At 38.5% G+C, this 15,123-nt stretch overlaps 1 protein-coding gene across 1 annotated transcript; it reads left to right on the top strand.

The window, feature by feature from the left end:
• Positions 1–12,896: 12,896 nt before the first annotated feature.
• On the top strand, positions 12,897–14,275 carry LOC148788106 (uncharacterized). The gene is made up of 2 exons (XM_088880356.1): positions 12,897–13,364; positions 14,267–14,275. The coding sequence occupies exons 1-2, from the start codon at positions 12,897–12,899 to the stop codon at positions 14,273–14,275; spliced, it is 477 nt and encodes a 158-aa protein (XP_088736482.1).
• The last annotated feature ends 848 nt before the right edge of the window (positions 14,276–15,123 follow it).

Genomic DNA, 15,123 nt, shown 5'->3' with positions numbered 1-15,123 from the left:
TTTCGTCGAATTTTGAGAACGCTCAAAATTTAGCTGTTTTGCACGGTTTTATTAAAGCAAATTCATTTCCCTTTTATACTAACTTGTAGTTATTATTAAGCTTAGCAAATATACAACACAAATGGTTGGATATAGACCAATGTTTGGGACAAGTTTCGTCGAATTCGTAAAACGTTCAAAAGTTAGCTGTTTTGCACAATTTTATTAAAGCAAAATTGTTTTTCTTTTACACTAACTTGTAGGTATTATTAACCACACAAATTCTTGGTTCTAGACCTACGGTTGGGTTAAGTTTCGTCGAATTCTGAGAACGTTCAAAATTTAGCGGTTTTGCACGGTTTTATTAAAGCAAGTTTGTTTCCCTTTTATACTAATAGGTATTATTACTCTTAGAAAATTTACCACACAAATTCTTGGTTCTAGACATACGGTTGGGTTAAGTTTCGTCGAATTCTGAGAACGTTCAAAATTTAGCTGTTTTGCACGATTTTATTGAAGCAAGTTTGTTTCCCTTTTATACTAACTTGTAGGTAATATTACGCTTAGCAAATTTATCCCACAAATTCTTGGGTCTAGACCAACGGTTGGGTCATGTTTCGTCGAATTCTGACAACGTTCAAAAGTAAGCTCTTTTGCACGATTTTATTGAAGCAAGTTTATTTCCCTTTTATACTAACTTGTAGTTATTATTACGCTTAGCCAATTTACCACACAAATTCGCAGCTCTAGACCAACGTTTGTGTCAAGTTTCGTCGAATTCTGTGAACGTTAAAATTTAGCTGTTTTGCACGGTTTTATTAAAGCAAGTTTGTTTCCCTCTTGTACTAACTTGTAGTTATTATTACGCTTAGCCAATTTACCACACAAATTCGCAGCTCTAGACCGACGTTTGTGTCAAGTTTCGTCGAATTCTGTGAACGTTAAAATTTAGTTGTTTTGCACGGTTTTATTAAAGCAAGTTTGTTTCCCTTTTGTACTAACTTGTAGTTATTATTACGCTTAGCCAATTTACCACACAAATTCGCAGCTCTAGACCGACGTTTGTGTCAAGTTTCGTCGAATTCTGTGAACGTTAAAATTTAGTTGTTTTGCACGGTTTTATTAAAGCAAGTTTGTTTCCCTTTTGTACTAACTTGTAGTTGTTATTATGCTTTGCAAAATTACCACACAAATTCTTGGGCGTAGATCAACGTTTGTGTCAAATTTCGTCGAATTTTGAGAACGGTCAAAATTTAGCTGTTTTGCACAGTTTTATTAAAGCAAATTCATTTTCCTTTTATACTAACTTGTAGTTATTATTAAGATTAGCAAATATACAACACAAATGCTGGGATATAGACCAATGTTTGGGACAAGTTTCGTCGAATTCTGATAACGTTCAAAAGTTAGCTGTTTTGCACAATTTTATTAAAGCAAAATTGTTTTTCTTTTACACTAACTTGTAGGTATTATTAACCACACAAATTCTTGGTTCTAGACATACGGTTGGGTTAAGTTTCGTCGAATTCTGAGAACGTTCAAAATTTAGCGGTTTTGCACGGTTTTATTAAAGCAAGTTTGTTTCCCTTTTATACTAATAGGTATTATTACTCTTAGAAAATTTACCACACAAATTCTTGGTTCTAGACATACGGTTGGGTTAAGTTTCGTCGAATTCTGAGAACGTTCAAAATTTAGCTGTTTTGCACGGTTTTATTAAAGCAAGTTTGTTTCCCTTTTATACTAACTTGTAGGTAATATTACGCTTAGCAAATTTATCCCACAAATTCTTGGGTCTAGACCAACGGTTGGGTCATGTTTCGTCGAATTCTGACAACATTCAAAAGTAAGCTCTTTTGCACGATTTTATTAAAGCAAGTTTATTTTCCTTTTATACTAACTTGTAGTTATTATTACGCTTAGCCAATTTACCACACAAATTCGCAGCTCTAGACCAACGTTTGTGTCAAGTTTCGTCGAATTCTGTGAACGTTAAAATTTAGCTGTTTTGCACGGTTTTATTAAAGCAAGTTTGTTTCCCTTTTGTACTAACTTGTAGTTGTTATTATGCTTTCCAAAATTACCACACAAATTCTTGGGCGTAGATCAACGTTTGTGTCAAATTTCGTCGAATTTTGAGAACAGTCAAAATTTAGCTGTTTTGCACGGTTTTATTAAAGCAAATTCATTTTCCTTTTATACTAACTTGTAGTTATTATTAAGATTAGCAAATATACAACACAAATGCTGGGATATAGACCAATGTTTGGGACAAGTTTCGTCGAATTCTGATAACGTTTAAAAGTTAGCTGTTTTGCACAATTTTATGAAAGCAAAATTGTTTTTCTTTTACACTAACTTGTAGGTATTATTAACTACACAAATTCTTGGTTCTAGACCTACGGTTGGGTTAAGTTTCGTCGAATTCTGAGAACGTTCAAAATTTAGCTGTTTTGCACGGTTTTATTAAAGCAAGTTTGTTTCCCTTTTATACTAACTTATAGGTATTATTACTCTTAGAAAATTTACCACACAAATGCTTCGGTCTAGACCTACGGTTGGGTCAAGTTTCCTCGAATTCTGTGAACGTTCAAAATTTAGTTGTTTTGCACGATTTTATTAAAGAGTTTGTTTCCTTTTTATACTAACTTGTAGGTAATATTACGCTTAGCAAATTTATCCCACAAATTCTTGGGTCTAGACCAACGGTTGGGTCATGTTTCGTCGAATTCTGACAACGTTCAAAAGTAAGCTCTTTTGCACGATTTTATTGAAGCAAGTTTATTTCCCTTTTATACTAACTTGTAGTTATTATTACGCTTAGCCAATTTACCACACAAATTCGCAGCTCTAGACCAACGTTTGTGTCAAGTTTCGTCGAATTCTGTGAACGTTAAAATTTAGCTGTTTTGCACGGTTTTATTAAAGCAAGTTTGTTTCCCTTTTGTACTAACTTGTAGTTATTATTACGCTTAGCCAATTTACCACACAAATTCGCAGCTCTAGACCAACGTTTGTGTCAAGTTTCGTCGAATTCTGTGAACGTTAAAATTTAGCTGTTTTGTACGGTTTTATTAAAGCAAGTTTGTTTCCCTTTTGTACTAACTTGTAGTTGTTATTATGCTTTCCAAAATTACCACACAAATTCTTGGGCGTAGATCAACGTTTGTGTCAAATTTCGTCGAATTTTGAGAACGGTCAAAATTTAGCTGTTTTGCACGGTTTTATTAAAGCAAATTCATTTTCCTTTTATACTAACTTGTAGTTATTATTAAGATTAGCAAATATACAACACAAATGCTGGGATATAGACCAATGTTTGGGACAAGTTTCGTCGAATTCTGATAACGTTCAAAAGTTAGCTGTTTTGCACAATTTTATTAAAGCAAAATTGTTTTTCTTTTACACTAACTTGTAGGTATTATTAACCACACAAATTCTTGGTTCTAGACCTACGGTTGGGTTAAGTTTCGTCGAATTCTGAGAACGTTCAAAATTTAGATGTTTTGCACGGTTTTATTAAAGCAAGTTTGTTTCCCTTTTATACTAACTTATAGGTATTATTACTCTTAGAAAATTTACCACACAAATGCTTCGGTCTAGACCTACGGTTGGGTCATGTTTCCTCGAATTCTGTGAACGTTCAAAATTTAGCTGTTTTGAACGATTTTATTGAAGCAAGTTTGTTTCCCTTTTATACTAACTTGTAGGTAATATTACGCTTAGCAAATTTATCCCACAAATTCTTGGGTCTGGACCAACGGTTGGGTCATGTTTCGTCGAATTCTGACAACGTTCAAAAGTAAGCTCTTTTGCACGATTTTATTGAAGCAAGTTTATTTCCCTTTTATACTAACTTGTAGTTATTATTACGCTTAGCCAATTTACCACACAAATTCGCAGCTCTAGACCAACGTTTGTGTCAAGTTTCGTCGAATTCTGTGAACGTTAAAATTTAGCTGTTTTGCACGGTTTTATTAAAGCAAGTTTGTTTCCCTCTTGTACTAACTTGTAGTTATTATTACGCTTAGCCAATTTACCACACAAATTCGCAGCTCTAGACCGACGTTTGTGTCAAGTTTCGTCGAATTCTGTGAACGTTAAAATTTAGTTGTTTTGCACGGTTTTATTAAAGCAAGTTTGTTTCCCTTTTGTACTAACTTGTAGTTGTTATTATGCTTTCCAAAATTACGACACAAATTCTTGCGCGTAGATCAACGTTTGTGTCAAATTTCGTCGAATTTTGAGAACGGTCAAAATTTAGCTGTTTTGCACGGTTTTATTAAAGCAAATTCATTTTTCTTTTATACTAACTTGTAGTTATTATTAAGATTAGCAAATATACAACACAAATGCTGGGATGTAGACCAATGTTTGGGACAAGTTTCGTCGAATTCTGATAACGTTCAAAAGTTAGCTGTTTTGCACAATTTTATTAAAGCAAAATTGTTTTTCTTTTACGCTAACTTGTAGGTATTATTAACCACACAAATTCTTGGTTCTAGACCTACGGTTGGGTTAAGTTTCGTCGAATTCTGAGAACGTTCAAAATTTAGCTGTTTTGCACGATTTTATTAAAGCAAGTTTGTTTCCCTTTTATACTAACTTATAGGTATTATTACTCTTAGAAAGTTTACCACACAAATGCTTCGGTCTAGACCTACGGTTGGGTCAAGTTTCCTCGAATTCTGTGAACATTCAAAATTTAGCTGTTTTGCACGATTTTATTAAAGCAAGTTTGTTTCCCTTTTATACTAACTTGTAGGTAATATTACGCTTAGCAAATTTATCCCACAAATTCTTGGGTCTAGACCAACGGTTGGGTCATGTTTCGTCGAATTCTGACAACGTTCAAAAGTAAGCTCTTTTGCACGATTTTATTGAAGCAAGTTTATTTTCCTTTTATACTAACCTGTAGTTATTATTACGCTTAGCCAATTTACCACACAAATTCGCAGCTCTAGACCAACGTTTGTGTCAAGTTTCGTCGAATTCTGTGTACGTTAAAATTTAGCTGTTTTGCACGGTTTTATTAAAGCAAGTTTGTTTCCCTTTTGTACTAACTTGTAGTTATTATTACGCTTAGCCAATTTACCACACAAATTCGCAGCTCTAGACCGACGTTTGTGTCAAGTTTCGTCGAATTCTGTGAACGTTAAAATTTAGTTGTTTTGCACGGTTTTATTAAAGCAAGTTTGTTTTCCCTTTTGTACTAACTTGTAGTTGTTATTATGCTTTCCAAAATTACCACACAAATTCTTGCGCGTAGATCAACGTTTGTGTCAAATTTCGTCGAATTTTGAGAACGGTCAAAATTTAGCTGTTTTGCACGGTTTTATTAAAACAAATTCATTTTCCTTTTATACTAACTTGTAGTTATTATTAAGATTAGCAAATATACAACACAAATGCTGGGATATAGACCAATGTTTGGGACAAGTTTCGTCGAATTCTGATAACGTTCAAAAGTTAGCTGTTTTGCACAATTTTATTAAAGCAAAATTGTTTTTCTTTTACACTAACTTGTAGGTATTATTAACCACACAAATTCTTGGTTCTAGACATACGGTTGGGTTAAGTTTCGTCGAATTCTGAGAACGTTCAAAATTTAGATGTTTTGCACGGTTTTATTAAAGCAAGTTTGTTTCCCTTTTATACTAACTTATAGGTATTATTACTCTTAGAAAATTTACCACACAAATGCTTCGGTCTAGACCTACGGTTGGGTCATGTTTCCTCGAATTCTGTGAACGTTCAAAATTTAGCTGTTTTGCACGATTTTATTAAAGCAAGTTTGTTTCCCTTTTATACTAACTTGTAGGTAATATTACGCTTAGCAAATTTATCCCACAAATTCTTGGGTCTAGACCAACGGTTGGGTCATGTTTCGTCGAATTCTGACAACGTTCAAAAGTAAGCTCTTTTGCACGATTTTATTGAAGCAAGTTTATTTTCCTTTTATACTAACCTGTAGTTATTATTACGCTTAGCCAATTTACCACACAAATTCGCAGCTCTAGACCAACGTTTGTGTCAAGTTTCGTCGAATTCTGTGAACGTTAAAATTTAGCTGTTTTGCACGGTTTTATTAAAGCAAGTTTGTTTCCCTTTTGTACTAACTTGTAGTTATTATTACGCTTAGCCAATTTACCACACAAATTCGCAGCTCTAGACCAACGTTTGTGTCAAGTTTCGTCGAATTCTGTGAACGTTAAAATTTAGCTGTTTTGCACGGTTTTATTAAAGCAAGTTTGTTTCCCTTTTGTACTAACTTGTAGTTGTTATTATGCTTTCCAAAATTACCACACAAATTCTTGGGCGTAGATCAACGTTTGTGTCAAATTTCGTCGAATTTTGAGAACGGTCAAAATTTAGCTGTTTTGCACGGTTTTATTAAAGCAAATTCATTTTTCTTTTATACTAACTTGTAGTTATTATTAAGATTAGCAAATATACAACACAAATGCTGGGATGTAGACCAATGTTTGGGACAAGTTTCGTCGAATTCTGATAACGTTCAAAAGTTAGCTGTTTTGCACAATTTTATTAAAGCAAAATTGTTTTTCTTTTACGCTAACTTGTAGGTATTATTAACCACACAAATTCTTGGTTCTAGACCTACGGTTGGGTTAAGTTTCGTCGAATTCTGAGAACGTTCAAAATTTAGCTGTTTTGCACGGTTTTATTAAAGCAAGTTTGTTTCCCTTTTATACTAACTTATAGGTATTATTACTCTTAGAAAGTTTACCACACAAATGCTTCGGTCTAGACCTACGGTTGGGTCAAGTTTCCTCGAATTCTGTGAACGTTCAAAATTTAGCTGTTTTGAACGATTTTATTGAAGCAAGTTTGTTTCCCTTTTATACTAACTTGTAGGTAATATTACGCTTAGCAAATTTATCCCACAAATTCTTGGGTCTGGACCAACGGTTGGGTCATGTTTCGTCGAATTCTGACAACGTTCAAAAGTAAGCTCTTTTGCACGATTTTATTGAAGCAAGTTTATTTCCCTTTTATACTAACTTGTAGTTATTATTACGCTTAGCCAATTTACCACACAAATTCGCAGCTCTAGACCAACGTTTGTGTCAAGTTTCGTCGAATTCTGTGAACGTTAAAATTTAGCTGTTTTGCACGGTTTTATTAAAGCAAGTTTGTTTCCCTCTTGTACTAACTTGTAGTTATTATTACGCTTAGCCAATTTACCACACAAATTCGCAGCTCTAGACCGACGTTTGTGTCAAGTTTCGTCGAATTCTGTGAACGTTAAAATTTAGTTGTTTTGCACGGTTTTATTAAAGCAAGTTTGTTTCCCTTTGTACTAACTTGTAGTTGTTATTATGCTTTCCAAAATTACGACACAAATTCTTGCGCGTAGATCAACGTTTGTGTCAAATTTCGTCGAATTTTGAGAACGGTCAAAATTTAGCTGTTTTGCACGGTTTTATTAAAGCAAATTCATTTTCCTTTTATACTAACTTGTAGTTATTATTAAGATTAGCAAATATACAACACAAATGCTGGGATATAGACCAATGTTTGGGACAAGTTTCGTCGAATTCTGATAACGTTCAAAAGTTAGCTGTTTTGCACAATTTTATTAAAGCAAAATTGTTTTTCTTTTACACTAACTTGTAGGTATTATTAACCACACAAATTCTTGGTTCTAGACATACGGTTGGGTTAAGTTTCGTCGAATTCTGAGAACGTTCAAAATTTAGATGTTTTGCACGGTTTTATTAAAGCAAGTTTGTTTTCCTTTTATACTAACTTATAGGTATTATTACTCTTAGAAAATTTACCACACAAATGCTTCGGTCTAGACCTACGGTTGGGTCATGTTTCCTCGAATTCTGTGAACGTTCAAAATTTAGCTGTTTTGCACGATTTTATTAAAGCAAGTTTGTTTCCCTTTTATACTAACTTGTAGGTAATATTACGCTTAGCAAATTTATCCCACAAATTCTTGGGTCTAGACCAACGGTTGGGTCATGTTTCGTCGAATTCTGACAACGTTCAAAAGTAAGCTCTTTTGCACGATTTTATTGAAGCAAGTTTATTTTCCTTTTATACTAACCTGTAGTTATTATTACGCTTAGCCAATTTACCACACAAATTCGCAGCTCTAGACCAACGTTTGTGTCAAGTTTCGTCGAATTCTGTGAACGTTAAAATTTAGCTGTTTTGCACGGTTTTATTAAAGCAAGTTTGTTTCCCTTTTGTACTAACTTGTAGTTATTATTACGCTTAGCCAATTTACCACACAAATTCGCAGCTCTAGACCAACGTTTGTGTCAAGTTTCGTCGAATTCTGTGAACGTTAAAATTTAGCTGTTTTGCACGGTTTTATTAAAGCAAGTTTGTTTCCCTTTTGTACTAACTTGTAGTTGTTATTATGCTTTCCAAAATTACCACACAAATTCTTGGGCGTAGATCAACGTTTGTGTCAAATTTCGTCGAATTTTGAGAACGGTCAAAATTTAGCTGTTTTGCACGGTTTTATTAAAGCAAATTCATTTTTCTTTTATACTAACTTGTAGTTATTATTAAGATTAGCAAATATACAACACAAATGCTGGGATGTAGACCAATGTTTGGGACAAGTTTCGTCGAATTCTGATAACGTTCAAAAGTTAGCTGTTTTGCACAATTTTATTAAAGCAAAATTGTTTTTCTTTTACGCTAACTTGTAGGTATTATTAACCACACAAATTCTTGGTTCTAGACCTACGGTTGGGTTAAGTTTCGTCGAATTCTGAGAACGTTCAAAATTTAGCTGTTTTGCACGGTTTTATTAAAGCAAGTTTGTTTCCCTTTTATACTAACTTATAGGTATTATTACTCTTAGAAAGTTTACCACACAAATGCTTCGGTCTAGACCTACGGTTGGGTCAAGTTTCCTCGAATTCTGTGAACGTTCAAAATTTAGCTGTTTTGAACGATTTTATTGAAGCAAGTTTGTTTCCCTTTTATACTAACTTGTAGGTAATATTACGCTTAGCAAATTTATCCCACAAATTCTTGGGTCTGGACCAACGGTTGGGTCATGTTTCGTCGAATTCTGACAACGTTCAAAAGTAAGCTCTTTTGCACGATTTTATTGAAGCAAGTTTATTTCCCTTTTATACTAACTTGTAGTTATTATTACGCTTAGCCAATTTACCACACAAATTCGCAGCTCTAGACCAACGTTTGTGTCAAGTTTCGTCGAATTCTGTGAACGTTAAAATTTAGCTGTTTTGCACGGTTTTATTAAAGCAAGTTTGTTTCCCTCTTGTACTAACTTGTAGTTATTATTACGCTTAGCCAATTTACCACACAAATTCGCAGCTCTAGACCGACGTTTGTGTCAAGTTTCGTCGAATTCTGTGAACGTTAAAATTTAGTTGTTTTGCACGGTTTTATTAAAGCAAGTTTGTTTCCCTTTTGTACTAACTTGTAGTTGTTATTATGCTTTCCAAAATTACGACACAAATTCTTGCGCGTAGATCAACGTTTGTGTCAAATTTCGTCGAATTTTGAGAACGGTCAAAATTTAGCTGTTTTGCACGGTTTTATTAAAGCAAATTCATTTTCCTTTTATACTAACTTGTAGTTATTATTAAGATTAGCAAATATACAACACAAATGCTGGGATATAGACCAATGTTTGGGACAAGTTTCGTCGAATTCTGATAACGTTCAAAAGTTAGCTGTTTTGCACAATTTTATTAAAGCAAAATTGTTTTTCTTTTACACTAACTTGTAGGTATTATTAACCACACAAATTCTTGGTTCTAGACATACGGTTGGGTTAAGTTTCGTCGAATTCTGAGAACGTTCAAAATTTAGCTGTTTTGCACGGTTTTATTAAAGCAAGTTTGTTTTCCTTTTATACTAACTTATAGGTTTATTACTCTTAGAAAATTTACCACACAAATGCTTCGGTCTAGACCTACGGTTGGGTCAAGTTTACTCAAATTCTGTGAACGTTCAAAATTTAGCTGTTTTGCACGATTTTATTGAAGCAAGTTTGTTTCCCTTTTATACTAACTTGTAGGTAATATTACGCTTAGCAAATTTATCCCACAAATTCTTGGGTCTAGACCAACGGTTGGGTCATGTTTCGTCGAATTCTGACAACGTTCAAAAGTAAGCTCTTTTGCACGATTTTATTGAAGCAGGTTTTTTTTTTTTCGGTAAATGTAAATTTCATTAATAAAGAGTAATGGTACAGTGTTGCAAATTAGAATGGAGGCAAAAAAAAATTCTCTCTCTAGCTTTTCACTTGCAAATGCTTCTTCTTCCTCACTCCCGGCCGGCGACGGGGAGACCGCCGGCGAAGCTCCGGCGGACAGTGACGGTGACGGAACAGTGGTTGGCTGTCGAACGAACAACCATGGACGAAGGGTTGGAAACCAAGCTGTGCGTGGTGAAGATGAGAGGTCGGGTTTTCCGCTGCCGGCTGAAACGGCCGTTGTTCCGCCGGTTGAGGGTAGCCCAAGGGTTCCTATGGGCGTAGAAGGACCGACGACGGAGAAAGGAGGGCGTTTGAGAGCTGCAATCGTGATTTCAGATCCGACCGTTGGAGGCGACGCGAGCTCGAATAACGTCAATGGCGGACCGTCCTCCTCGTCGTTCAACCTGGACGAGTTCTTGAATCTGGCCTGCCGCGTCATTGACCATGGAGATGAGGCAGCCATGGATGCGCTGAACGAGCTCAAAAACCGATGGAAAAAACGACTCGGAGACAACACGAAGCCGCGGCTAACGACGACAATGGAGGGCGGCCGTGAACGACCTGTCACCGGTGGTCTGCGCAAGGCCTTGCGATGCCTTATCCCACCAGATCCAGCGCAAGCCACGGGCAGAAATTCTGGTAAGGCTCCGGCGTTGCTCCAACTCCCCGCGACCGTGACTGTGCGAGCTCCAACGACGGCGAGTGGCGGAAATGGAGTCTCTTCTTGTCGTCCGGCCAACCTCGAGGGTCGGAAAGCTGCAGAGAACGCGTCCGCAGCTGCGAGACCCCCAGGCGCGTTTTTCCGGCGGTCAGGTGAGCGGACAGAACCTCCTCCGGCGACCGGTGACGTGTGCCGGAAACCTGACGTGGATGCCGAGGTGGACACGCCTGGTGCTGATGTGGCGGCGGATGGGGGTGACAAGGAGGGTGAGGTGGAACATGAGAGGGCAGCTTACATCAGCCCTAGTAGGGCTGATGTCATCCTTGATGCATCCAGGGCTGATGTCACCCATGATGATAGGGCTGAGGTCATCCATAAGGCTAGGGCTGATGTCATCCATGACACTAGGGCTGATGTCATCATTGAAGCTAGGGCTGATGTCATCCATCCTAGGGCTGACATCACCAATTCTATGGGGGAAAAAAAGAGCAACCTGGGAAAAAAATCGACGCCAGTTCCCCTGTTTATTGGGAACATTCCGCTCCACACTGGTTCTAATGGGATTACTACTGACAAAATTGCTGATGCATTCAACAATTCGTCCCGGAAAACGCTATCTTTCATTGCCCCAACGATACAAAATGGGGAGGTTGTAGTTCGTCCTTCACTTGATACTGTTCGTGACGGAGCCAAACGATGGAAATCTACGGCAGTGGGATATTTTATGGGTAAGCGGCCGTTCTATCACCATTTAAAGGAGTTTGCCCATTCGATTTGGCCGGCGCTACAAGAAGTCACAGCAACTGCAAATGGATTCTTTTTCTTCCGATTCAAAACGGAAATCGATATGGAGGAGATCATAGAAGGGGGGCCATGGCTATTTCAGGGACAACCAATTGTGTTGCAAAAGTGGGAACCGGGTATGGCTATGAGAAAGTTGAAGCATACACAAGTGCCGGTCTGGATAAAAATGCGACACCTTCCGTTGGAATTCTGGACGACGGAAGGATTGAGCACTGTGGCTAGCGGTGTGGGTAAGCCTCTATACCCTGATGCGATAACAAGGGCATGCACGAGACTGGACTTCGCTCGTGTATGCGTGATGATTGATGTTACTCAGAAATTGGAAAAACATATTATTATAATGACGCCAGATGAAGATGGTGGGGAAACCCCATGCAAGGTTGATATTGAGTATGAATGGCTTCCCCCTAAATGCACAGGATGCATGACGTTGGGTCACTCGGTGAAGGAGTGTTCGTTAACAAATCCTCAGAAACAGACAAAGCCTCCAGTGAAAGTGTATGTACCGAAAGCCAACATCCCTCCCCCTCCACCAATTACCGAGGAGAGAGTAAAGAAACATAAGACCGTGGTTGTGGCGGAGGATAAAGAGAAAGGAGATGAAGGTACAAAACAGAATAAACGCTTCAACTCATCGCAGAAAGAGAAGGGAAAGGAAGTGGTTACTTTTAATCCTTTTGATGCTCTGAACTCACTGGACGACGCAGAAGAGAACACTAGGGGTCCTATCACATGCAGCCCCTCTAGTAGTGATCCATGTTGAATCTCGCAGTGTGGAATGTCCGGGGGCTGAATAAGAGAGACCATCAGCTCGCATTAAAGGACCTTATCTCGGAATACAGGTTAGACTTCATGGGCATCTTAGAAACTCGTGTGCGTTTTAACAACGTCATGCATATTCAGTCTGTTTTGCTTCCGCATTGGAAATGGTTTGTTGATTATGCAACTGTGGGCAATCGTATTTGGGTAGCGTGGGATGATAATGTTGTGGACGTTCATATTCTTGATTTGGGGAACCAATTTATGCACTGTCGTGTCACTCATAGGACAGATAGTGAATCCCTCATTATCACTATTGTTTATGGTGCCTCTGAGATGATAGATCGTAGAAATTTATGGAATACCTTGGAATCATTAGCTCGAGAGCACTCGGATGAGCCCTGGCTGGTGGGGGGGGACTTCAACGCGGTCCGAGACATGAATGAGGTGTGTGGAGCTTCTGGGGATATAAGGATGGCCATGGAAGAATTCAATGCTGGTATTCAGGAGGCCGGGCTAATACCCATGCCTATGCAGGGGGAATGGTATACTTGGCACAACTGCAGCACGAACTCGCGAAGTCTATGGAAGAAATTGGATCGTTTCCTTATTAATGATAGATGGCTTGCGAGGTTCCCCTCCTCATACTATCATAGCCTCCTACCGCGGACTTCTGACCACTCGCCGCTCCTTCTGCATAGGGACAGGCAAAATCAAACAGGAGGTATGTTTCGATTTGACAACTACCTAACACTCTCACCTGAATTCATCCCCAGTGTGCAAAATATCTGGCAGAATACAATCGTTGGGGTGCCTATGTTTGCGGTAACACGTAAACTCAAAGCACTGAAACCGGTCTTCAGAGAGCAAAGGAGGAAGAAGGGGGATTTGACCCTCAACGTGCAATTAGCTAAAGGCTTTCTAGATGAGGCACAACAACTGGTGAGTTCAGATAGACAAAATGAGGCCTTCCTACTATTAGAACACTGTTGCCGCCTGGTTTATGCTAAAGCGGCAAAACTGGAACAAATCATGCTGCAACAACGAGCCAAGATGCAATGGATGAAGGGGGGGGACCAATGCTCCCGAATTTTCTTTCGTAAAATTGCCAAGAGAAGGGTGGCAAGGAGGATACTGCAGATAAGTGATGACAACGGGACCATCCACACTGAACCAGAAGAGATCATCAATGAATTTGTCTGTTACTATCAAAATCTTCTGGGCGGTAACCGACGTCAGATAGCGCTTGATATTGGCTTTCTCAGACCGTGGGCAAGACATATTCTTTCTAATGAAGAGGCTGGCCATCTTATATTGGCGTTTACACCGGATGATGTGAAGCAAGCAGTATTTGACATTGCAGATGACAAGGCCCCGGGACCTGATGGATACTCATCAGGATTCTTTAAAGCAGCCTGGCCAGTGGTGGGACAGGAAGTTACAAAGGCGGTACTGGAATTCTTTAGTACCGGTAAGCTACTCAAACAAGTCAACTCCACACTTTTGGCACTAATCCCAAAGGTACACACTCCTATGACTGTTGGTGACTTTAGACCTATTTCATGCTGTAATGTGTTATACAAAATTATTGCAAAACTACTTGTCCAGCGGTTGAGTGTGGTTCTGGACAAGATTATTAGCCCCTGTCAGGGAGCATTTATCCCAGGGCGTAGCATTGGGGACAACATTTTGTTGGCACAGGAACTGCTCACGGGATACAACCAGGTGAGGCTCCCACCTCGTTGTACCCTAAAAGTTGATATCAGGAAGGCATATGATACTGTTGAGTGGGATTTCCTACTTGCGGTCTTGCAACTATTTGGATTCCCCCAAACATTCACCAGGTGGATTGAGGAGTGTGTAACGACGACGGCTTTTTCGATTGGTCTGAATGGAAACCCTCACGGTTTCTTTGCAGGAGCACGTGGACTAAGACAGGGAGACCCTCTATCGCCCTATCTCTTTGTTCTTGTTATGGAAGTTTTGCATTTGGGATTACTGCAACTTATTGAGCAGGATTCGCAATTCTCTTTTCACTGGAAATGTGAGCCGGCCAAAGTCTTCCAGCTGGGATTCGCAGACGACCTCCTGCTCTTTTGTAGAGCTGACTTGAATTCACTCAGGACCCTCAAGAGGGGGTTGGACCGATTTGCTGAATGGTCGGGACTTCGGCTGAATGTACAAAAAAGTCATGTCATTATCTCTCGATCGGCACAAGCCTGGAAGGATCAGATTTTAACTATCATGGGTTTCCAAGAGGGCCAACTACCAATGAGGTACTTGGGTCTCCCTCTACTGTCCTCTAGATTGTCTATATCCGATTGCCAACCACTTCTATTGAAAATTGATGCTCGCATTAATGGCTGGGAAGGAATTTCACTATCATATGCTGGACGTATTCAAATCATTAAATCGGTACTCTCAGCAATGAGCATCTATTGGGCGTCTGCATTCATCTTACCAAAGGCTATCATTAAACAAATTGAGAAACGGCTCAGAACTTTTCTTTGGAAAGGCACTTCTACATCGGGATACGCCAAGGTAGCGTGGAAGGATGTGTGTAAACCTATTAATGAAGGAGGCCAAGGAATTAAGGATATTGGAATCCTTAACCGCTCATTAATGGCAAAGAAGTTATGTGATGTTATTAGATGTGACCGAACATCTATATGGGTTGAATGGTTGAAGCAGACTCGATTGC

Source organism: Sesamum indicum, linkage group LG5 (assembly GCF_026168435.1).
Source record: "Sesamum indicum cultivar Baizhima isolate 11 linkage group LG5, ASM2616843v1, whole genome shotgun sequence".
Taxonomy (NCBI): Eukaryota; Viridiplantae; Streptophyta; class Magnoliopsida; order Lamiales; family Pedaliaceae; genus Sesamum; species Sesamum indicum.
The sequence above is the reverse complement of the archived record's forward strand: the minus strand, read 5'-3'. Positions and strand labels throughout refer to the sequence as shown.